This window comes from Mytilus californianus, unplaced genomic scaffold, assembly GCF_021869535.1.
Source record: "Mytilus californianus isolate M0D057914Y unplaced genomic scaffold, xbMytCali1.0.p SCAF_6, whole genome shotgun sequence".
Taxonomy (NCBI): Eukaryota; Metazoa; Mollusca; class Bivalvia; order Mytilida; family Mytilidae; genus Mytilus; species Mytilus californianus.
The window spans coordinates 84,813,531-84,839,945 of NW_026262712.1; the positions used below are offsets into that span (position 1 = coordinate 84,813,531).

The 26,415-nt window shown below is 33.8% G+C and overlaps 1 protein-coding gene across 1 annotated transcript; it reads right to left on the reverse strand.

Annotated features, from left to right (window-relative positions):
• Nucleotides 1-2,378: 2,378 nt before the first annotated feature.
• LOC127706509 (macrophage mannose receptor 1-like) lies at nucleotides 2,379-3,794 on the reverse strand. Its single transcript, XM_052211173.1, has one exon. It carries the CDS (start codon nucleotides 3,632-3,634, stop codon nucleotides 2,468-2,470), a length of 1,167 nt encoding a protein of 388 aa, XP_052067133.1. The 5' UTR covers nucleotides 3,635-3,794; the 3' UTR covers nucleotides 2,379-2,467.
• Nucleotides 3,795-26,415: the final 22,621 nt, after the last annotated feature.

The following is a 26,415-nucleotide window of genomic DNA, read 5'->3' on the forward strand; positions in this document are numbered from 1 at the left end:
TTCCATGAAAAGCCATTTACTTGTTAGTACTTCACAAAACACACATTTTTCCAATAAAAAGATGAACCATAAAGGTAAAGATAATACTAACTGGTTGTTGTTTTTTTTTTTTTTTTTCGCTTTCGGCAATTAAAAATTACCGCTATAACTAATTTGTAATGATTGTAAGAGCTGAGAGTGAAAGTAAGAATAGAAACATTCTTTCAATTTTCCATATTTCAATAGAAATCTTTTAAGTACACACAGTTCAACGATACTACAACTCTACCTTGCAAGCTTCTTGAATAGACATTTAAGAGAAACCAGGATGTCTTAAACGTTAAACCAACTCGGACATTATTCGTAAATATAAATCATTGTGCAGACATCTTATACGTTCAGGAATTTCGCATCCCATTTTTTATGGTAATATATATTCTATACAAAGCACAAAAATGTCGTCATTCACCTCAAAAGCTAACCAAACCTTTAAAAAGGCTTATTCAGAAGGAATATAGTTACGATACTGTTGTCATTTTTGGAATTTATATTAATTCACTCATAGGGTCTTTGCATCGGGAATTAACAAATTTATTCTAAATCCTGTTGTTGGCTTGATACGGGTAATGTTCTTCTCGTATATTTTATGATGATATGATACTAAACCCCTAACGGGAAGGATCGTGATTTATTTTCATATGATAAAGACATAATCGTTCGATCAGTTTAATTGATGTCTGGAGCTGGCATGTCAGTAACTGCTAGTAGTACTTTGGTAATTTATGTTGATCACTGTCATTTTGTTTAGTTTCTTCTGTTACCTATTCTAACATTGTACTGGGACTTCTTTTGAACTGGGTTTTACTGTGCGTATTGCTGTGTGTTTGTTTATTCCCCATTGTCTATATGTATGTATGTACATATTTAACCCCGGCGCATTTTTTGTGCCAGTCCCGAATCAGGAACCTCTGGCCTTTGTTAGTCTTGTATGTTTTTATTTTTAATTTGGTTCATTAATATGTTTCGGAGTTTAGTGTGACGTCCATTTTTGCTGACCTAGTATATATTATTGTTTAGGGGCCAGCTGAAGCCTGCCTCAGGTTGCGGGATTTTCTCGCTGTGTTGGAGAATACCCATTGTTGCCCGTGGGCTGTTGTTTGCTCTTTGATCGGGTTGTTATCTCTTTGAAACTGTTCAATACCTGAGACCAATATAAAACCTCGTTGACACAACATTGGAAAGCAAGGGCCACCACTTACGATATTTCTGCTTTTAGACAACCAAACAGAAATGTGGAAGGGTTGAACTACTTGCATGGGTACTCCACTTTTTTCCTTTTCTTCCTTTCAGTCAAGATGTGAATGAACTCATCCTGGGAAATAGGTACAAAGAATTATAAAGCATGTAAAGAAAAAGCATCTAATCATAGAATGTCGATATTATCAATGTCACAGCCACCATTAAAATAATTCAATAAATACCATATCAAATAATATTTGCATTTACTACAAATAAACTGCATGTACTTCATACCTGTACCGTGTGTATGATGATGACGTAAGCATTTCCTCAATCTTACTTCGACCGATTCAAAGAACATTGCACGAATAGTGACAAAAATCACGATCGTATGCAACACCGGGATAAAATTTTGGGAAGTTTGGGAAGTAAACAGGGTGATTGTAAATTTTCTTTTACTTGCTAACCACAATTATTTACATTTTTGATACGATTTTGTGCAGTAATGCTTTTAAGATGACTGACATTTTTTTAGTTTTTTGTAACAGTGAATTCATTAGTTATATGCTATGATCTGGATCATTTTAGATGCACCCTTTATATTACATTATGTGTTCCTCTTTTGATGATGATCGAATAATTGTTTATCAAGTTTATACCCGATTTAACATATTTACATATGTATAGTTTATCTTTTCGGAATTCTTAAATTCATTCCGGCCTTCTCTGGGTATTAGGATGTTATGATTATGAACTATTGTTTGGATAGTATTTTCGTCTTTTTTTTCAAATGTCACATTGTTGTCAGTCCTTATTCGAAGAAAATGAACCGTTACCGACTTCTTACTTCAAAGGAGTATATTGTTGTTATACACATTGTTGGTGTTAAGTTGAATTGTTCATAGCTATTTTTACATAGAATGGACTGAAAACTAAATATACGGTTTGTGGTTTTGTCTATAATTACTTGAATTTTGTTTTTAGCGCTCAATTATGTCATTGACGATTATGTCATGGTTGTAAAACAAGCAGAGTGTTGGTACTACATGAAGGATGTTAGTAGCTTTGTTCAGTGTGCATTGTATCATATTGTGGTCCCTAAACATGAACTTCTTCAATTGATCTGAAATGAAAATAACTAAAACACAACTAAAATAAAATTCACTTATATAACTTTTTTTGAAAATACATAAATTTTCCAGGTATTGTGTAGCTACATCATTTTTCTACTTTTCAACGTTAGTACAATTCAAAGTAATTGTTTTTCACAAATAAAGCGATTAGTATTTTTGCAATTATCACCAGACCATGTTCCATGAGAGAAAGATGATTTAATACAAAAATCATTATCTCCTTGGGGTTCCTTACGCCAGGGAAGGTACGTAGGATTACTGCCATCTATCCATGTGTATGTCTGATTCCTTAGTTTCTGTAATCCAATCCAAAAATCACCACCCGATGATTGTTTAGACGTGTGACTTACTATAAAATTGTATTCCTCTTTCGAACGAATGATAACTAAATCTGCATCATTGATCTTACAATAGCTACGGGCTTCAGTGAAATTAGCCTGTGATATATCAATTAAATAACAAGAATTCTTATAATATATCCAATCACCTGGCCCACACCTTGGATTTATTTGCATTTTGCATATAAATCTGAACGACATAAAACAATTGTTGTCATTCCACTTTCGATAGTATGTCTGCGCGCAGTTTTCGTTATTATTGACGTTATTCGGTTCTGATGGTCCCCAATCAGTATAATTCAAAATCGTTCCGTCACTCCAGACATACCTCCCATTGTGTTGAAAATTGCTGAGTCCTATCCACATAAAAGTCAATGTAAAATTGTTGTTTAGAAAACTGCTTTCCCTTTCATTATGAACACTTACAAGATCAGTTCCAATACTTCGACAATAGTCACGAGCCTGAAACCATGTTCGCCGTTCTGAAAACTCTTTGTAACACCAATTATTGAACTTCTGCCAGTCATTTGGACATTCTGCCCTAATTTCTGATAGCTGGAAAACTTTTTCATTTCCGTTATTGCTGCTTTCTTTTGAAGGAATATACACTTTCGTGTTGTATCGAGATTGTATTACAATGTACGTCAGCACAGCTGTCAATACACATGCTAATAAAATGACAGTGGTGAACGCTATCCATAACTTTATACGACACTTTGATTTGTTATCAGAAATAACAGATATATCCAATTTTACCTTCTCATCTTCATGTTTTTTGTATGCTTGAGGATCTGGTTGAGGTTCGAAATATGAGTGATGCGACAATGATGGTTTCAAGTCGTCATACTTTCGAGAATGATCTGATATGGAAGCAAGATGTGTATATCCATTCTCGTCCGTGGGTTCTTCGTATGTATGATATTTGGTATTCCTTTCACAATCCATTATACACGCTTTATTGTTTACAATGACCGCTTCTCATCATACAGTTTTACATTCGCTGATATAAATTAACATTATTTTGTACAAAGTCACGTTGAATCATGCGCTACGGATGATAAAATTGTATTTTTATGACTAATGTGGAAAACACAGATTTCATCAACAAAAGACAACCTTTCATTTCAGTTAAAATATTTATTTATACTTTACTCAAGTGTTTGACCTATCACTCATATAAATATTACATTTGTAATATTATTTTCACTTGAGTCATTTTTAATTGTTTCCTTTTCGTTCTTATTACAAACTGGCAATTATCCAGTGTAAACCCTTTACATGTAAGTAAATACTGTTTGATCTTTTCGGACTCATGATTTCAACCCCATCGTCAGTTGATTCTCTAATGCTCAATCTTCATTTTTTTGCGTGTAAAATTTAGAAATATTCGTTTTGGTATTTTTTCGTCTTTTTCAACTGTTGTTTATTCTACATCGACTTGATATTTCCAGTTTGATCGTTTCAATGAGTTCTTATCTAGCATGTATTAAAAGCTAAAGGTTCGCGTTCAAGTTTATTCGTTGTATTATTTTTATTGACTAATTGTCCCATCGATACTGAATGAAATATGTAAATATCTTCGTACAGTAATATTGTATCTTACTGAGGTCACTTAAAGACAAATTATGTAATTTATTTCAAGTAAAAACGTGTATGCATCAATAAAAAATTAAAAAATTAAAAATTATGATGTTTACAACTTTTACTAATATTTTATAACTAGAACAAAGTTCTAATGATATTTTTATAAAATTGAGAATGGAAATGGGGAATATGTCAAAGAGACAACAACCCGACCAAAGAGCAGACAACAGCCGAAGGCCACCAATGGGTCTTCAACGCAGCGAGAAAATCCCGCACCCGGAGGTGGTCCTCAGCTGGCCCCTAAATAAAATTGTGTACTAGTTCAGTGAAAATGGACGTCACATTAAACTCCAAAACATATAAATGAACTAAAATTAAAAAATACAAGACTAACAAAAACCAGAGGCTCCTGACTTGGGACAAGCGCAACAATGCGGCGGGGTGAAACATGTTTTGTGAGATCTCAACCCTCCCCCTATACCTCTAGCCAATGTAGAATAAAGAAACACATAGCAATACGCACAGTAAAACTCAGTTTAAAAGAAGTCCGAGTCCGATGTCAGAATAGGTAACAACAGATACTAAGCAAAATGATACATAAATTAACAAAGGACTACTTGCAGTTACTGACATGCCAGCTCCAGACTCAATTAAACTGATTGAAAGATTATGTATTCATCATATGAAAATCAAGTACAATCCCTCCCGTTAGGGGTTAAGTATCATACCATCATAAAATATATGAGAAGAACATAACCCGTATCATGCCAACAACTGGTTTTAGAATAAATGTGTTTATTTCCGATGCAAAGACCCTATGAGTGAATCAATATTTATACCAAAATATGCAATCCTTAATGACCTGACAACAGTATCGTAACTATATACCTTCCGAATAAGTCTGTTTAAAGGTTTGGTTAGCTTTTGAGGTGAATGCCGACATTTTTGTGCTTTGTTATATACCATAAAATATTGGATGTGAAATACCTGAATGTATAAGATGTCTGCATGTTGATTTATATTTACGAATGATGTCCTTGTACCGATGATAAAATTTAGTAAATGTTTTGACTAGTTTGTGATATCGAAAACCCTGGTGTAATAATTTTTCAGTAATACAGAGATTTCTTTCCTTGAAATCAAATATGTTGTGACATACACGAGCGAATCGAACAGGTTGAGATATATAAACACCATGAGATGGTGACAAGGGAATGCATTTCTAAGTTTCTCAGAAACAAACCGATATTGATTGAAACAACTGTCACTTTTCCAATTTCCACACATGGCAGATGATTTGGCACACAAATTATCATCTGCTTTGGGTTCATTTATACACCATGTGAGGTATGTGGGATTACTGTCATCTTCCCATCTGTATGTCTGATTCCTTAGTTGCTGTAATCCAACCCAAAAATCAGCACCTCTTTGTACCCAATGATAACTAAATCTGAAACATTACTTTACAAAGGTCCGGGCTTCTGTAAACGTAACAACAAGTAATATATCAATGCAATAACAAAACTTCTTATTATATACTCATACACCAGGCCTATATCTTGGATAATTTTGCATATAAATCTAAACGACATAAAACAATTGTTATCACTTTAATTGGTTACATAAATTGTGCGCAGTACTCGTTATTATTGAAGTTATTTGGTTCTGATGATTTTCCCGAATCAGTAGAATTCAAATTCGTACAGTCACTCCAGACATACTTTCCATTGTTTAAAAAATTGCCTATCCACTGAGAAGTCTGTTTAAAATTGATTATCAGAACATTGCTTTCCCTTTCATTATGAATATTACCTAGATCAGCTCCGGTACTTCGACAATAGTCACCACGAACCTTAAACCAAGTTCGCCGTTCTGAAAATTCTTTATATCACCACAGATTGAATGCCTTCCAGTCATTTGGATATTTTGTCCAAATTTCTGATATCCGAAACCTGAATTTCCACTGCATTTAAACTTAATTTACACTTCTGTATAGCAGCGAGATTTAATTACAATGTGCATCAGCCCAGATTGGTCAATATCCCTAATGCGCCTTAAAAGTAGTTAACAAAATCTGTGCAGTGATAATGGGCATGTTTCATTATTTAACAAGTGACTGAGCCTAACCATTTGTGCTGATTTGGAGAGCAGATGACCAAAGACAAAAGGTGTAAAAACTATGGACTACAAAATTTTTAAAGTACTTATTGTGTGAAAATGGAACTTTTTACCTCGAGAACCCGCATAACAAAAAGCTTTTTGGGGTGTACTAAATTACGAAAAAATGCAGGAATGGAGGAAAAGGCTACTATGACCGCCTAACTGAAATAAACTGTGCGTCTTTACCCAGCTTCTAATCCTATTATAATAACAGTAATGAACGCTGTCCAAAATTTTATTTTCACATCTTTGTTTACATAATATGGTTCAGGATCTGGTTGAGGTTCAAACACTAGTATCAAGATTTCAGTCTGAAACGGTCATTTTTTTCTGATCAAGTCTTAATCGACTGAATTTACCGCAAGAGAAAAACGTTTAGACTTTTTCAGACTTTCGGACGCTGTTCCGATCTATAATTTTCAGTCCGTTCAGTCATGTCAAGATAAATAATACAGATTGTTCTAGAGTTCGATTAAGACTTGATCAGATCATGTTCAGGCCAAAGGTAATAATACTGTTTTGATTTTGTAAAATCGTGTTCAGTCGTGTTAAGATTTTAAATATTCGGGTGTAAGACGGGCGACACTTTCTCTGTGTTTATCAAGGGTTGCTCCCCCTTTATGAAAAAATTTAACCCGAACAAGTGTGTAAGTCATGATAAAAACTTTGCAGTCGTGCATTCTAATAATCGTGTAGTTATTCACTTTGTCTGTAAAGATATAATGATTAGTAATAAATTATGTCTAAAACATTTCTTAAACAAATTTCGTCTATGCGTTTCGATATGAACTTTAAAAATCTGATTCAAAAGGGGCGTTATTTCTATTTAACCTTTGATACATATTAATCTTTAATATTTTTCATTATGGAAATCACTGTTTTAGGATTTGTTTGCACGTGTACGAATTCCAAAAGTATTATCAAACCACTTCGCCCTATCTATAAATAATGTAAAATAATTGTTCTCAGTCATGTAAAATTGGGCGCATTACATTTGCGCGCATTTGGGGATTAAATTTTTTTACGTTTGCGCGCAGTTTTTGATTACATTTGCGCGCATTCATTTTACAGGTACCACAGGTAAAAATAAAGATAATTCATAATAAATATGACTATAGTTATTATGCATTTTGAACATATTTGTAAATTTGAATTACATATTTTTCCTATTGATTTCTCCGTAATAGCTTAAGACATACATGTAACTCAATTGCGGATTACCAGAGTAAATAGTATTCTGTTTCCTAATTTTACCGATTATTGATCGATTTAGTAAATAATTTAAGTTGGTTGGTAAAGTTGTGTATAGGCCTAAACATGGATTTTCGTTTGTCAGAATTTTTTATCTATTTATATTTCCAGGACTTAGTGTTTGTGCATAATAAAATGGACTTATCCTGCTCGAAAATAATAGTTTAATAAATAAATAAGTATAATCTACCTGTATTTACCTGTGTTTACCTGTAAAAGAAGGCGCGTAAATGTAATAATTTTTTAGCTCAAACGTAATGATTTTTGAGCGCAAATGTAATATTATTGCGCGCAAATGTAATGCATCGGTAAAATTTGTAAAGGAAAATATATTCTGAGTATCCGATTTACTTTATTTTTTTTTTCTACTTTTGACAGAAGTTTGATGTAAGGTATTTACATTTAAATACAGGGATTATCTGAGCAGTCAACCGAAACGGATTGTCACACACTATCTAAATAACTATAAATAACCATGACTCACAGTGCAACGCTGTGATCGTTCTATCCATAATACTTTCATGTTTTGCCATAAGGATTAACCGGGTAAGAAACGATTGATAAAAAGAAAATGAACATAATCATAAATCTAGTGTACGGTTTATATTTCTGATTCGTAGCAGATTTGTTTTTCATTGCACCAGTGTTGCTTTTCGTTTTAAAATTTTAAAAACAGGGAGACTCTTACTTGATTTTTCGGAGTTGATCAAAGAGCTATGAAATAACGTAACGAACTGACGTGTACTAATAACCGGGAGCAGTTTATAACATTTTCATTTCGATAACAAAAATATGCAAATTAAGTAAGTTAAAGGTATTTGAATCATACTGTTACATTCAAAAGTCTTTATCTATAAGTAAATGATTGATAGAAATAAATTGATTGTATTGTATCGATCGTAAAATTAATGTCCAGTGTCAAGTATTACACATTGATGACCACTTAGATGTTCAACTGATTCAACAGAAAAATTAAGTTAGATTAAGTTCAAATGCAGTTCATTACGTTACAATTGTAACCATTATTAATATTTTTTAAACATTTATCTCGAGGAAAAGACATGAGTGGCATGGATATGCATTGATTTGGTCTAGCCTGATACGGCGAGCGAGTGTCTGCAATATAGGTCATATCTACCAGAAGACATTGTTATGAATCCAAGCTAAACTGATCTATGTTCCAACTTTACTCATAAATAATGCGTGCTTGTGGTATAAAGAAGTAAATATCAATCTCGAATGAGTGTGTTGGGTTGTTGAACAAAAAAATTCCCGCACTCGGGTAGAGAAAGCTGCCGAGACTACCAATGCTAATTGTTAGATAGAATAATAAGTTCATCAGTCATATTCATATAATCAGAATATGAAGTGAGAGGTTTAGCTAGCTTTAAAACCAGGTTCAATCCACCATGTTCTACATAAGAAAATGTCTGTACCAAGTCAGGAATATGACAGTTGTTATCCATTGGTTTGATGTGTTTGAGCTTTTGATTTTGCCATTTGATTAGGGACTTTCCTTTTTGAATTTTCCTCGGAGTTCAGTATTTTTTGTGATTTTACTTTTTGCATGATGATGTTTTCAAAAATCTATTTTGAATGTTGAATGTAATGAATGATCTGATTTTACAAATTAAATCTTTCTCTTTTGCTTTCAATTGATATTATCCTGCATATCATGTAATAGTGTTCACTGAACGGTCAACGATCAGAGCCAAGCATGTGTACGGAATGCAATTTATAGATAAAAGTATATAAACCTGTTTTAATTTATTTGCAGGGAAAATCATGAATCGTGTGTCGTGTTCTACCTATTATCCTCTAATCTATAAAATTGACGTAAACTATTATTAATATAATTTTTGCGGGATTTTCTCGCTGTGCTGAAGACCCATTGGTGGCCTTGGGCTGTTTTCTGCTCTTTGGTCGGGTTGATGTCTCTTTGACACATTTCCCGTTTCCATTCTCAATTTTAATTATTCTTTTGCGTCTACGTAACTCTATATGCGTGTTTTTGCCACTTTAATTAGAAAGATGTGCATGTATATTATGATAATTTTATTTCAATCAAATGTCCTTATTCAATTTGATACTTGTCTACAAAAAATATTTTTTTGTTTCATTTTTGCCATCGAAGTTCTTGTTTGATATGTCTTTTATGAACTCTCAGGTAAAATATCAAAAATGAATCCAGAGTTTTGCATGTACATGTACGGATGTGAATTGAGGATTAGGTACTTTATGGAAAACTCATTTCCTTGATGGTTGTACAAACTTTTTAGCCTTATTCTGTCTTTTAATTATTTACAGTTTTAAAAATCATTATTCGTCTTTTGCAAATAGATAAGGAATGAAATGAAAACCTTTTTTCGATTGCATACAGGCAGAGAGACATATTTTTTTTGTTTTATTTAAGTAATTGCAGAAGATTTTTAGTATTGATATAAAACTATTCTTAATCTTATTCCTATTTGCAAACATAATTTGTTGGGGTTTTTTTCTGCGCATGATAGATGAAAATTGTATTATCTAACTTTTTTTCAGAGGTCTGTCAAATCTTGAAATATGACGATCCCGGGAATCACACGTCACTGTATCGAATTCTTGTAAAATTCCGAAACTTGCAGTACGATCATATTTTATATTTCTCCGTTTTAAAAAAAAAATTGTAAAAATAAGAAAACGGGAGGGGAAGGGGGGTTGTTACACCACACGTTCTTCGCAATTTAATGTTGAACGTATAGTAACTATCTAACACATTTTCAAATATCGAATACACAACCAAATCTCTAACTTATCCATATTTGCAGGACGTATTTTTTTTCTTCAGTTTTTTGCATTTAGAAGATCTTCTGTCTCTCTTCTACCTCTATTAGACGACAGAGGCACATAACAAACATGGCGTCGTTTAGTCTAAATGAAATAAATAAATTTATGAATGCAGATACAATAGAACGTGAGCTGTGTGGTACACGTTTTAATGGTATGGCAGCTTGTGTACGACATCCCCGTAGGGACGATAAGCTGGATGAAAAAAATAAAGATAGAATATATATCAAATGATTGTCCTTTTTTTCTACACTAGTTTAAAGTGATTGGTTGTTGATTGCTTATTTTTAAACGTCCAGTAGCAAATATTTCATGCATGTTCAGGACGACAAGAGTTTAAAAGTCGGGTAAATAATAGAAAAATAAGGAGATGTAGTATGATTACCAATTAGACAGATATCCACCAGAGTTCAAATCGTATAAGTCGGCCCCCGACATAAAATTTGAAACAATTCAAACGAGAGAAATAAAAAAAAAATCAAAGGGAGAGCGTACGTCCTGTTCGCCCCCTGAAACTGCTAATCAGTCTCAGACTAACAAGTCTGTTATATTGTATAGAGCTCCCTTGTGATTATCGGTTGTCTTTCGGTACATTTAAGGCAGTTCTAAGATATATGAGCTTGTCAAAAATTAAACTATCTTCATAAAAAAGAAATATATTTTAAATCTGTACAAGATTATGCCCCACATTAAGAATTTTTGTCCGTTTTCTACATCTTATATTTAATAATGAGGTTAAGTCAAGCATCCTTATATATTATTTCTCTGATCTTTCAAAGCAAACAGTTTATAATTTACTGCCAATATCCCCATAACCAGTCATAAAGTGTTTACTATACCGACAAACAGAATTTTCAAAGAAATCCAAATACCCCGGCCTCGAGTAATAGTTGATATCTCATGGACAACACACTTGCTATTAAAGATTTACAACGACTGTCAGACTCGGAGTCCGAGAAAGAGTACGACTACAAATCATAAAGGTAAGCTACAGCGGTGATCTCAAAATAATGTGTACGCTAAATAATTTTACCGTGTTCAATCTTTGTGTGGTGATAGGACAAAACCATTTATCAAATTAATTGACTTTTCTTCACTGAGGGTAGAAAGTGCGCTTTTTCGTATAAGCTCGCTAACAGATGTGTTCAGAATTTAAAAAATTCAAAACAAATATTTATTGCTCCATTTATATGATAATTTTTACCGATTACATTTAAAAAACAACCTCTTTTCAAGTTTAAAAAATGGTCCTTTCATAACTGACGAATTATCTAAAAGGGAATTGGATAATACTATTGTTCTGTTTTTTTTGTTTTTTTTTATTTAGTTTTTTATTCTTGGAGAATAGTACGGCGCACGGTAAGGGCTCTGTAAATATAAATATTTCGTTCGCCGGAGATTTAATCTGGTGCGCACTAAATTGAAAAATCGTGCGCACGACTTAAAAAATGGTGCGTACGACTTTGAAACTCGTGCGCACTACGTTCAAAATGGTGCGCATGACCTTCAAACTCGTGCGTAAGTTCGTATAGAGTCAGTCAAACTTTGTTTGAAAGTAATGCTCGTGAATTTGAAAGTCGTGCGCACGAGTTTAAAGATCGTGTTCAAACTGGTGCGCACCAGAATAAATCTCCGTCAAACGAAAAAAATTATATTTACATGGCACTTAAGGCGCTCCGTAGTGATGCATACTCCTGTTCGCATTGATTTTGGTGAGAATAAAAGAACAGAGTTCACATATTTTATCTGTCCAAGGGCAATACCAAATTTTATAAATACCTGGCAAGAATTGTACACGTGAGAGCATTTACAATGCAATTTTCTATAGAATTAGCATTTCCAAGTGACATATTTTATTTAAAAATAGTTGATCAACACTGATTTTCGAACTGTCCGAGACACTCCTGATATACACCTTTGATATAAATTTCAAAAAAAAGAATTGTACATACAGGCAAAGAAAATGTTAATTTATTTTTTGAATAGACATTAAGTTTTCTGTATGATTGTTTTACAGGTGCCAGAAAAATCTAAATCATCTCCGAGGCTTTTAAACAATTTTGGAACCTATTTTGTAATAAATGTATAATATCTTTCATTATTACTGCGAACCAATTGCATTAAAGATTCTTCATTACATTTATTTTTTTGGGAGGGGGGGTGGGGGGTTTCGAGCTTCAAGATTTACAAGAGCATCATAAATATTATCTGCAGTCTGGCTGTAGTATTATCTGTGGCAATTTCTTCAGCTTTCGCTGTAGGCCCATTATTCATTTTTTGAAGTTCAGGTTCCTCTACTGCTCATACAGGAGTGGGTGGCTCCGGATCCTTGCCGAGAGAAAGAGGTTGAATTATTTCATCAGCCATACACGAGACAGCAGAGAACCAGAAAGCCGGTACACAAGAAAGAGAAAGTGTAGAAGGCTCAACAGACTCATTGCAGGATACCGAGTCTCCGTTGAACATGTTATTGGCGAATTGAAATGTTATAAAGTCATTGGAACTCGTTGGAGGCTTCCTCGTCACACAATTAAAGCCATAGTTAAAGTTTGTGGTAGTCATTGTTTTGTCAATCGCCGAAATCAGCTTTTCAATTAATACTTTAATGATTAAAGTACAATGTTTACAATAATTGTATTATTTTGAGATAGCCCCCGTCATTTAAACTGTCTTACTCTGACTCTCATTCGGACTCGGGTCGGAGTCCTACATTTATTGTAAATCTCTAGTTCCCTCATAACTAGTCAATAAGTGAATATATAATATTACACCGTTTTATTTGACTTATTGTTTTTAAAGTTCCTTGCTTTTAAATGAAAGTTAATGCCAATATTACTACACAGTTTTTCTTCACTTATATGCGTAACATGATTGGTAAAAAAAAAAAAATACAAATGTATGGAACGCCACAGCTGTCTTATGTGGAACTCTGATATTACTTTATGTTGTTTTATTATTACTTGATGATATTTTGTCTTTACTTAATATGGTTTTGACATTACGTAATGATGTTTTGATATAACTCAATATGGAATAGTCATTACTTAATGATATTTCGATATTACACGATATGGTTTCGTATTGACTTGATATAGTTTTGTCATTACTCAATATGGTTTTGTCATTACTCGATGTGGTTTCATCATTATTTAATGTGGTTGTGTCATTAATCAATGTGGTTTTAGCATTACTTGATGTGAATGTGACTTTACGTTATGTAGTTGTTTCATTAGTCAAGCAGCTAAGTCCAATTTTTCATCAGAATTCTGCAAAATGTGGTAAAAGCATCACACTTGGTATATAAGCTCCTAGCACCATTCTAAGCAAAATAAGATATGGAGCAAACCTGAAAAAAATCAACTTCCGGTTTTTTCCAAGATGGCGGACAAAATTTCAAAAATCCTAAATTAAATATCAAAGAAACCGTACACAAGGTGGTAAAACAATGAAACTTTGTATACTATCTCTTTAGACCCTTCTAAACAAATACAAATATAAAACCAATATAAAAAACTATCAACTTCCGTTTTTTTCCAAGATGGCGGCTGAAATAACAAAAATGTTAAAACAAGTCAAAAGGAAGTTGCAATATATACAAAAAATTATATCAGATGAGTACCATTGAAAGTAATATATATACAGTAGCTGTTATATGCAATAACACGTTCATTCATCTTGTTTGTGTCGGTAAACCCTATACTCGCTGCAGTCCATCAGGCACAATCTCCACCACACTGGCCTAAAGCTGTATTCGGAAGGGCGGATTTGAAACCCTTGCATTGTCCTCGACAACCTTTCTTGCATCAACAGTGAACAAGCTCCTGTAGTGAAGGGGTTGCCTCTGCCAATATTGTCCAGAACGGGTTCTTACATGCCGTCGTCTTGCTTTTTCCAACCATACAAGTCTGGGGATGGAAGATCAGACTGTAAAAGCAAACACTGTATCCAAATCAATCCAGCTTGGTACACAGAACGTTTGGCATGTAGGAAAAGTGCCTCTCGTTTTGGTGGTACAAACTCGATTGATCTACCTTTATTTACAAAGAGCACTTTTCTAGCTTCATTTACACTGTTTGATTCACTTATCCGATGGTACAAAAGAACAACATATCGCTCCAGCAATGGTAGAATTGAATCACGGCATATTGTACTTGGTTGGTCTGCCATCTGTCTAAAAGCAGCTGATACCTCGGGGAAAGTATTCCATGTATCCCATGCTGTTTCTTTCTTCGTCTTTCAAATGAAGATACAATGTCGCAACCTGTAAAGGCGTGGAATATTGGTAAAATCCTATATTTAAGAGAACCCAAAGGCGTGGATTATCGGTAAAAGCATGGATTCAAGAGGACCAAAAGATTGTGCAATATCATGAATAGGATTGTAACGGAAATGTTTCCCGGTTGCAACTGCTATCCATATCTCATCAGCTTCTGTGTCCTTAAATACAGATTTAGCTTTCACAATTACGTCTGTATCCACAGTTTTAATGCTGATCTTTTTAAAACCATCCCTAAATGCATCTGCAACGTGAAGCATAACTCTCGTAACAGTTTTGTCGTGTTTGCACGGTTGCAGTTTTCATTTGTCTATGTGTGCCTGGTTTGAAATCAAATTCTCTCTAACTGTACAGATAACTTTCGTTTCAGTATTTGCTGCTTCTGCCAACCTTTTTCGATAGAAACTGAAACAGCTCCCTTTTATTCTCACCAACCCGTAGAAAGCCATGCCAGTTCTAAGGGATATTTGTTTGAGCTTGAACTCGCCTTCGAATTCCCTTCCCTCTTTTTTCTCTGATTGCACTTTTGAGGCTGTTTTCTACATACTACATCAACGCGTCCAACATCGCTTTTTCGGTTTACTATGTAGTGAAGAACACTTTTAACGCATAATCATGAAATGATATGCTGCACCAGGCTTGAGCATATTGACTACTGCTGCACCGTGAATTATTGTTGCATTCACTTGAGGGTCAACTATTGTTTTAGATATTAACGGCTCAAGACATTTTCTTAATAGATCTGACTTATCACACTGACGTATGGTCTCATTTTGACTCAGGATGGCGGATTCTTCTGGTTACGGCGAAGATAAACTCTTCATTTTGTTTGGAGGTCTTCATATCGAGATGGCCATTTTAAAAAAACTATTGGCGATAGGCTGGAAGCGTCAGGTTGGAAAAATGCTATTTCTTTTATGCGGTAAAAGTGTTTGTTCCCTACATAGTAAACCGAAATAGCGATGTTGGACGCGTTGATGTAGTATTGGACACATATGTAGAAAACAGCCTCAAAAGTGCAACTAGAGAAAATAGAGGGAAAGGAATTCGAAGGCGAGATCAAGCTCAAACAAATATCCCTTAGAATTGGCATGAATTTCTACGGGTTGATGAGAATAAAAGGGAGCTGTTTCAGTTTCTATCGGAAAAGTTGGCAGAAGTAACAAATATTGAAAAGAACGTTATCTGTACAGTTGGAGAGAATGGGATTTCAAATCAGGCACATATAGACAAGTCAAAACTGCAAGCGTGCACACACGAAGAAGCAGATACGATAGTTATGATTCACGTTGTAGATGCAGTCAGGGGTGGTTTTAAAAGGATCAACATTAAAACTGTGGATACAGACGTAATTGTGATCGCTATATCTGTATTTATGGACACAGAAGTTGATGAGATATGAATAGCATTTGCAACCGGGAAACATTCCTATTCATGATATTGCACAATCTTTTGGTCCTCTTAAATCCATGCTTTTACCGATAATCCACGCCTTTACAGGTTGTGACACTGTATCTTCATTTGCAGGACGAAGAAAGAAAACAGCTTGGGATACATGGAATACTTTCCCCGAGATATCAGCTGCTTTTAGACAGATGACAGACCAACCAAGTACAAAATGCCGTGATTCAATTCTACCATTGCTGGAGCGATATGTTGTTCTTTTGTACCATCGGACAAGTGAATCCAACAGTGTAAATGAAGCTAGAAAAGTACTCTTTGCACATACAGGTAGAACAATCGAGTCTGTGCCACCAACACGAGAGGCACTTTACCAACATGCCAAACGTTCTGTGTACCAAGCTGGATTGATTTGGATACAGTGTTTGTTTTTACAGTCTGTTCTTCCATCCCCAGACTTGTATGGTTGGAAAAAGCAAGACAACGGCATGTAAGAACCCGTTCTGGACAATATTGACAGAGGCAACCTCTTCACTACAGGTACTTGTTCACTGTGGATGCAAGAAAGGTTGTCGAGGACAATGCAAGGGTTTCAAATCCGCCCTTCCGAATACAGCTTTAGGCAAGTGTGGTGGAGATTGTGCCTGATGGACTGCAGAGTATAGGGTTTACCGACACAAACAAGATGAATGAACGTGTTATTGCATATAACAGCTACTGTATATATATTACTTTCAATTGTACTCATCTGATATATTTTTTTTGTAAATATTGCAACGTCCTATATATGTTCTCCCTTTTATTTGTATTGTAGTCCTGTCATGTGATGTTGTCGTCTTGGTGTTGTGTTTGACGTTGCCATAAAAGCGGGAGGTTTGGCATGTCACAAAACCAGGCTCAACCCACCATTTTTTTCTTAAAATGTCCTGTACCAAGTCAGGAAAATGGCCATTGTTATATTATAGTTCGTTTCTGTGTGTGTTACATTTTAATGTTGTGTTTTTGTTGTGTCGTTGTTCTCCTCTTATATTTGATGCGTTTCCCTCAGTTTTAGTTTGTAACCCGGATTGTTTTTATCTCTATCGATTTATGAGTTTCGAACAGCGGTATACTACTGTTGCCTTTATCTATTGACTTGTTTTTGGTTTTTTTTGTTATTTCAGCCGCCATCTTAAAAAAAACCCGAAATTGATAGTTTTTCATATTGATTTCATATCTTTATTTGTTAAGAAGGGTCTAAAGAGATAATATATAAAGTTTCATTGTTTTACCACCTTGTGAGCGGTTTCTTTGATATTTAGCTTAGAATTTTGGCAATTTTGTCCGCCATCTTGGAAAAAAACCGGAAGTTGGTTTTTTTTAGGTTGGCTCCATATCTTATTCTGCTTAGAATGGTATTAGAAACTTTTATACCAAGTTTCATGCTTTTACAACATTGTGCAGGGTTTTTCTGATATTTCCTGGACTACATTACATGATGTGGTTTTGTTATTTTGTAATGATGATTTGCCTATTCTTTATATGGTTTTAACATTACGTAATGATGTTTCAAAATTTGACGATTTTACACTACATGATGTGTTTGTTTCATTATTTGATGTGGTCCTGTCATTCTTTGATGTGGTTATCCCATTACTTGATGAGGTAAAATCACGTGACCAATTCGGAAAAAACCTGTTCTATTTTTAGATAGATTTCCATGTTGTATGTGCCTTGGATGAGTGTGGCCATCTATCGAATTAGAGTTCAAATTAAAGTTCGGGTTACTGTTTGAGTTAAACTTTGAGTCAGTCTTCGATTTCGAATTCAAGTCATTATTAGAATTAAAGTTTTAGTTAGCATTGAGTTTCGAGTTGGACTTCGAGTTTGAGTCACATTTAAAGGGAGAGTTCTAGTTACAACATTAAATTTGAGTCACTTTTTGAGGTAGAGTTTGAGTAAGATTCGAATTTAAGTCTCATTTAGATTAATTAAGATTTTGAGTTGAAATTCGAGCTCGAGTTCGTAATTAAATTTTCTATCGCGGAACAAGGACTTTTGCTCGGGCTTCCGAAAAGAGGGCTCCGGGGTATGCGTACAAAAGATAAACAATGTTACAGTATACAAAACGCAACATAGAAGTTGAAATAAAGTTAGATGTGGTGTGATTGACAATGAGACAACTATCCAGAGTTTAAATGCAGTGGATGTTAGAAATCATATATAGGCAACCGTACAGCCTTCAACACACCGTATAGTCAGCTACAAAAGGCCACCATGCACCATGTGAAAAAATTCAAACGAAAAAACAACCGGTCTTATTTATAAATAAACAATCTACAAAAAAAAATAACGCATTTATACAACGACAACAATTGAACTTCATGCTCCTGACTTGGGGCAGGTACATAAAGAAAGTGCACGCGGCGGAGTTTAACATGTATGTGAGCGCTAAATCCTAACCTTACATCGGACTGTTACAGTTGTGTAACAGCACAATACGAGAAAAAAGTGTAAACTAGACAAAGTGATGCCCCCGCACTCAACTCATTTAACCGCTTATACCCCAAAAATGACAAAAAAAAGTTCAATTATCTCCCAAAAGAGCAAAAGATAATAAAATAAAAACCCTGACCATATGCACACCTTCACTATATGTACAAACAGCCAGCAGAATGAACACTTCTTAGCATTCAAACTGTAGGAGGAGTTATCTGGAAACGCTCTTCTTATGCAAGTTAAATTCCCAAAAAATTACAAAGTTCAACTATCTCCCAAAAGAGCAAATATTAATAAACATTAAACCCTGACCACATGCACACCTTCAATATATGTACACACAGACAGTAAAGAGAAAACTTCCTAGGATTCAAACTGTAGGAGGAGTTATGCGGAATAACTATATACCCATAATAGGACGGACAGACGGACGGACGGACGGACAGGGGTAAAACAATATGCCCCCCAACTTTCAGTTGCGGTGGCATACAAAACAGTTTCATTTGGCTGATTCAATAGATCGGTATGACTGGCTAATATAAATCCATCGGGGTGATCTCGGATGCTCCAGAAAGGCACCCGTCGTGTTATTCAAGAAAGTACCAAACCCAGTGATTTGGTTTTATTTGGTAGTTTACATTCAAGGAAAAGATCACGGTATTATGGTTACGACCACTGGAACATGTCCGTCGTCACATGTGAAACAGATATTCCAAAAAGTTTATTTTTCAATTAGTGCGAGGTAGATCAGGGAATTCAATTGATTACAAATAACGGATGGATATTCGTATAAGTTCAAAATTTTTAATGATCATTTACGCTAAAAAAAAATTCGGAGAATTTTATTTTATACTATTGATGCTTTGTCGCTTAGTCCGAGCCCCCTCCCCCGTTTCCCTGTAACTTTAGTGTGAGTTTATTTGAAGTGTTTCATTTGTTAACAATAAAGTTGAAGTCTTTTGATTTGTGTCGAGCCTGCGACATCAATGTAGCGGCAGTGAGACACAACAAACCTATATTTCGTCGTCGATTGTGACGTCGGCGTCTCCATCTCCATTTTGTATTTCAATTGAGTTTAACCTTTCATCATACATGTTACTAAACATGTATGCCATCATAATTTTGTACTTTTAGAATATCATACTGTATTTGTTTACCTCGACTATTGTATCTGTATTTATATTGTATGTTTCTCTGTAAACTTGTATTTAGTTTTTAGAGAATAAAATATCTATCTATCTATCTATAGATCGTTAGGTTTCTAGTTTTTTACATTTTTCATTCCGGGACCTTTTATAGCATACTATAGGGTATGGATTTTGCTCAATGTTGATAACTATACAGTTTTGTTTTAGTTAAATAAAACCGAATTAAACTGTTTTGACATGATAAATTTGTAAACCTCCATGAAGTGTTTTTAAAAACTTGTATAGGAGTTATTCCTCAATTTCAAGAAAAAGCATCTACAGAAAAAACATTTTTTTTTTAATTTTGTTTTTACCGATAAATGTATAGATAAATGTACAGCCGATCAACATGACGCTTTTACACTTACAGCAGCAATATCAGGCGAGACACAGGGTTCCGTGGAATATTTTACAAATTTATTACAAAAATACTGCTTCCGTTTGAGAACTAAGAATAAAAACAACAGGACCAAGTGGTTTAGGGATATCCCAATTATGTCCGAAATACTGTAAACTTTTTAATACATTTTTTCTTATTATTGTCTGCCTTTCCCCTTTTTCATAGACCAAATAACTCTGGACAACCACTCGAACTTTAATTTGAACTTTAACTCAATGGATAGCGATACCCATCCAAAGCACATTAAACAAACGATATATTTAAATCTGTTTAAAAATAGAACATATTTTTTTCCGAATTGGTCACGTGGTTTTACCTCATCAAGTAATGGGATAACCACATCAAAGAATGATAGGACCACATCAAATAATGAAACAAACACATCATGTAGTGTAAAATCGTCAAATTTTGAAACATCATTGCGTAATGTTAAAACCATATAAAGAATAGGCAAATCATCATTACGAAATAACAAAACCACATCATGTAATGAAACAACTACATAACGTTAAGTCACATTCACATCAAGTAATATTAATACCACATTGACTAATGACACAACCACATTCAATAATGGTGAAACCACATCGAGTAATGACAAAACTATATCAAGTCAATACGAAACCATATCGTGTTATATCGAAATATCATTAAGTAATGACTATTCCATATTGAGTTATATCAAAACATCATTACGTAATGTCAAAACCATATTAAGTAAAGACAAAATATAATCAAATTATCATAAAACAACATAAAGTAATATCAGAGTTCCACATAAGACAGCTGTGGCGTTCCATACACATGCATTCAAAGCATGTTATATTAAGCCAAGGCTGGTCATTTCACATCAAGTAATACTTATTATCCATGTTAGCATCATGCTTTTCAAAAATGCTCGAAATTGACATGATCAATGCTAGATTCTTTTTCGTTTTTTTTTTTAAGGTAAAAATAGATGACGTAATCGTGATAAAAATAGACGACGTAAAATACTACTTTTTTAGTAATACCAATCTCAAATGGGAAGCGCTTTTTGTTTAAGAATAATCTCTGTACACGATAGTCCTAACTTTAATTTATTTTTATCTGTAGAATTGAATGGGACTGGTATAAACTGCGAAATTTTCCACAAAAGCCTAGATTTTTCAATACATCTGAAATGAATGAAACTGTTTGCTGCTTAGAACTATTATTTTGATATTATACTATCCTGGTTCCCGGTACTACGTTCCAGGTATTAGCTAATAGCCATACGCTGTCACGAGGTGTAACATACTGAATATTGCGATCGGGAACCAGTCTAATATTATACCTATCTTAAGGCGAATTATACGTAATTGCACGCCTCTAGCGAAATTTGGGATAAAAAAAACCGTGCGTCGTTAGTTACGCGAGTTATCTCCCATACTCCAAGAAAGGAAAAATGGGCATATGAGAGAGAAAAGACTTCGTGCGGTCTATCACGAATTCAAACAAGCATTCCTGTGCTATCTCAAAACTTCAAAGAAATTATCAGAATGACTCCAATCAGAAATCTGAGTATCCTATTGTGAGTTAGTCTGACTCTATTACCACTGTTTTTGTTTTAGACACGCAGGAGCAGGTACACAATACGACTCGTGTTTATTTCAACAGAAAGTAAAAACGCCTAACAACAAAATTATAACCAAATAAACAAATAAATCAGTGACAATTCTGCTTCTTTTCGTATCAAATTCATTAAAATTAAACCAGAATTGACCCCACAATTTTTTTTGAAAAACCATAGTTTTGAATGAAATTCACAGCGTAGCGTAAATTTGTAGGTAACGAATACGATGTAATTATATTGCATGTGAATGTGAATTTGTGTGTTGAACTAGAAAGACGTTAACATGTTCGGTTTTTATGCAATTGAAAATTTTAGGACATGATTTATATATTTATGTCAAAAGTATAAAAGATACTAAGGGGTAATCGACCACTAATGCAACATTTATAAGTCGAAGAACAAAGCCAACAGCAAAAAAATTACATCAGATTCCGTCCACAAAACATTACACAGAAACTAAGAATTGAGCACTATAACATTTATCTCAGAATAAGTAAAATATATGTCATCCAAATCTCAGTTTTCAAGGTGCAGAAAATAAACAGGTGTCTTCTATTCCGTCCGCAATTTTTTGGGAAAATAAAATCTAAATTTAGAACCATGGTTGAAAATGAAACTACACCCCACCACATTTTGTATGTGCCTGTCCCAAGTTAGGAGCCTGTAATTCAGTGGTTGTCGTTTGTTTCTGTGTATCATATTTGTTTTCCGTTCATTATTTTGTACATAAATTAGGCCGTTGGTTTTCTCGTTTGAATTGTTTTACATTTGTCATTTCGTGGCCTTTTATAGCTGATTATGCGGTATGGGTTTTGCTCATTGTTGAAGGCCGTACGTTGACCTATAGTTATTAATTTCTGTGTCATTTGGTCTCTTGTGGAGAGTTGTCTCACTGGCAACTATACCACATCTTCTTATTTTTATATGTATGATAAAAATAAAACATGTTATTTTTTTTCTTTATCAAATTCCAATTTCGAAGGGATAGCGAAATTTGTTTTCTTTTGTTGTGCTTTTGTGTCATTCAGAAGTAGTGAATACAATTTCGAAGTAAATTTTTTCTTCTCAAGTCTCAATTGAAGATTATGATAGAATAGGGTATAAGAGTATAAGGTAGGGGAAGAAGGGGGAGGGGGTGAAGAAAATAATGTATACAATATCGGGGCCTTTTGTAGCCGACTATACGGTATGGATTTTTCTCATTGTTGAAGGCCGTATGGTTGCCTATAATATTTGCTTACATCCACTTCATTTAAGGTAGCTGGGGTGTCTAAATGTTCGACGATAGATTTTTATTAAACTTCTGTAAAAGACTTCTGGGTCAATGTAATTTCAAATTTCAATATAAAAACTGGGAATCACAGACCTTGTTTTTTCGTATTACCGGTAATACATTGAAATTAACGAAATTTAGGTAATTTTATATTGTTTATATAGGGGAAATTTATTTTTTCCCTATCGAGGAAACATTAAACGATAGAATTGGCTAAAATTCAGTGAGAGAATTGATTTTCAATAATACTTCTGAAATATCAAATAAAAATAGGGGGTCACGGGCTTTATTTTCTTGAAAAAAATCCCTAAAATATTTAAATTTACTTTACGACACTTAATTTTTTAATAGTTCAATTTTTAAATTTCAAGTTTTAGGTATTTTGTTCTATATTGAATGATACTTGGTAAAATATTTTTAAAACTAAAAAGTATTTTTGCAACATGACCAGAACGGACGCTCAGAAAAAGACACCCTATCTACCTTAAACTGTGGCAGATAGTTGTCTCTTTGCAAGCATACTACATCTCCTTATTCTATATTATATTAACAAAAAGCAATTCATTTGCATTATATACAGGCTCTACACTAGGTAAACTCGTAAAGCATTACATTATGCACAGTCTCCTTGCATTACACTAGGTACATTCTAATAAAATTACACTAGGTACATTTTATTTAGCATCATACTGGATGGATACATTCTCATAACATCGCCCTTGATACATTCTTATAGCATTACATCAGTACATTTATAGCTTTACATCAGTACATTTATAGCATTATACCAGTACATTTATAACATACCACTATACACACAGATTTAGCATTACACTATGCACAATGCTATAGCATTACGATATATATACACAATGCTAAGGCATAACACTGGGAATGATCTGTGCTACCGGAAGTTATATCAAAAACTCCGATCTGTTTTATTTTGCTGAAATTCATTTGCGGGTTCTTCTTTTGACCTTATTACAGCCATAAAAATTCTCAAGATAAAATGCAGATGTAGTTTTCTTATTTTTTGGATGTGGATATTTAACAAATAATGGTACATGTACAAGAAATTATTTCCTTTGTTACTGAAACTCCAGCAAACATTATATCATGCCTTGTCGTGTAGTTAAAGAAAAGGGAAAGCGCTCGAGACAGGAAATTTTTTAAATTAAATTGCAAAGTTGTGTCACGTGTACGCGTGTGAATCTGACAAATAGAATTGGTTTTGTGCACAATACCTCGAATAGCGCCGGAAATGGTGAGGACGAAAAGATGCAGAAAATTATATTTACTTTTTTTAAATACAAACATGCAGAAATAAAATTTAAAAAAGACGTTTATACGCGATCGCAATATTATAAACGATTATTCAAATATGTATAGATTCATTCTGTCAACGCTGTGTTAACCGGGACAATTTCAAACTCGATATTTGATTCATAAAAATTAGAACAATACAAGCATTTCAAAAAAGGTGTGGAACCCGGTCTAATTTAGAAAAGATGGAGTTAAAGTCTATATACAGTAACTTTCCTTCACTTGCAGTATATTTATTTGCCAATTTGCTTTTTTTTGGCAGCAGAAATATCCTTAAAAATTAGTCAGTTTATTTCCTTTTCAATTGATTACGATTGAGCATTTGCAATAATTAGGAAAATGGGTTATACACACTCGCAATTTTGTTATGACACTGTACGGTATAATAGCGTTATAGAGTAGAAGTTGTGGTGACGTTACAGTGGACATCAATAACGTCGCCGAATATTTTTTATTTTTCCGCTTAAAATTAAACTTCCACAATGCTAAAAACGTTCTTTGCACCAATGGATTCGTCGTTCATTTTTGAATCGTATATCGATTTTTAAAAAAATTCTGTGGACCAACGAAATAGAAAATCTTGATAAAGTAAAAATATCTGCCTATTTTTATGATTTTCCCTATATATCCTTTGTATTTTTGGCGTATCATGCTGTTAATTTCAACAGCTTGTATCTGAAAAACGAAAACGGTTACCCCCTTTTTTATTTTATTTTCTGATGTATTTTTACAAGCAGAATCCATATGTAAAATTTGAAAAAAATTATGTGGAGTAGTTAATGACGTACACTTCGCCTTAAACGAATTAGAGTACTATACAATACTTAATATCTTATGTTTTCTCATATTTAGATTTCTGCATAGAAAATAGCGAAATGGTCCTACACTTTGTAAGTGCGATGTGTTTGTTAGAATACGACCGCAAATTCAGAACGTTAATAAAACTATAGTAGACTATTGGTTTCCGCTATATATAATTTTTAATAAGTTGGTTTGGAGGAAAAAAATTTTGTTTTTTAGTATCAGGAAAAAAGGGTTTGCCAAAATTGCACTGTGGAAGAAATAACGTCGATAACGTCAGAATCCAACAGAGTCCCTACATTCCTTTTCAAAATTAAATTATCTGTGTAAGATGTATGCACTGTTGAAGATTAATGTGACATAAAAATTATCCAAAGTCATTCACGCGTGAAATGTAAGTCAAGTTGTGTGGGCGAGCTTTTTATGCCCCTGATATATGCACTGATTAAGTTGCATCGATACGTGATGTACATGCATAGCAGATCAGATATAAACCCAAACTGAAAACGTAACCAGTCACTCTAGAGTAAAATGTAGGTCGTTGTGTGAACGCTTTTAATTATCCAAGATGCATCCATTAATGACGTTTCATTAGTATGTGATGTATAGTACACTTGATATATCTACCGAAACCAACAATCAAAGTAGAGGTTTCGGTGGCCGTGGATGCGCTGAACTGTCCAGGGTGTATATATTCGATGATAAAATGTCATTGGAATGGATATATTTTAGCCTTCATATATATCTGGACGAATTATTAGAAAAATTATTTTAGCAATAAAAGCTATTTTTACGTTAGACTTTCACTCATAAAGTAAGCATTATCAAATCCTTCTGACCTTATTTAATTTGTGAGCAAGTCACCTGAATTAAGAATCTATTTGATGAAAAATGAATAATATTCTTACTGTGAAAATGCACCGCATATACAATAGAAATGAATCGATCCTACAGTAAAAATGAAAGTAGTGTATCATTATTCAACAGTAAACATGAATCGCATAACGAAAGAGAAGTGGAATTTAACTCAATATCAACAAACTGAATGACAAAACCTGTTTTAAGTTATACAACATTAATAATCATGTTAAAAGGTATACTTTTCTGACAATAAAAATTTACTGCTGCTTTTAAATCTCCTGCACGCTCTGTTCGTGAAATATTCTTAAGAT

Excerpts from the sequence above, each read along its gene's own strand:
- LOC127706509 (XM_052211173.1), bottom strand. The coding sequence starts at position 3,634 with ATGGATTGTGAAAGGAATACCAAATATCATACATACGAAGAACCCACG.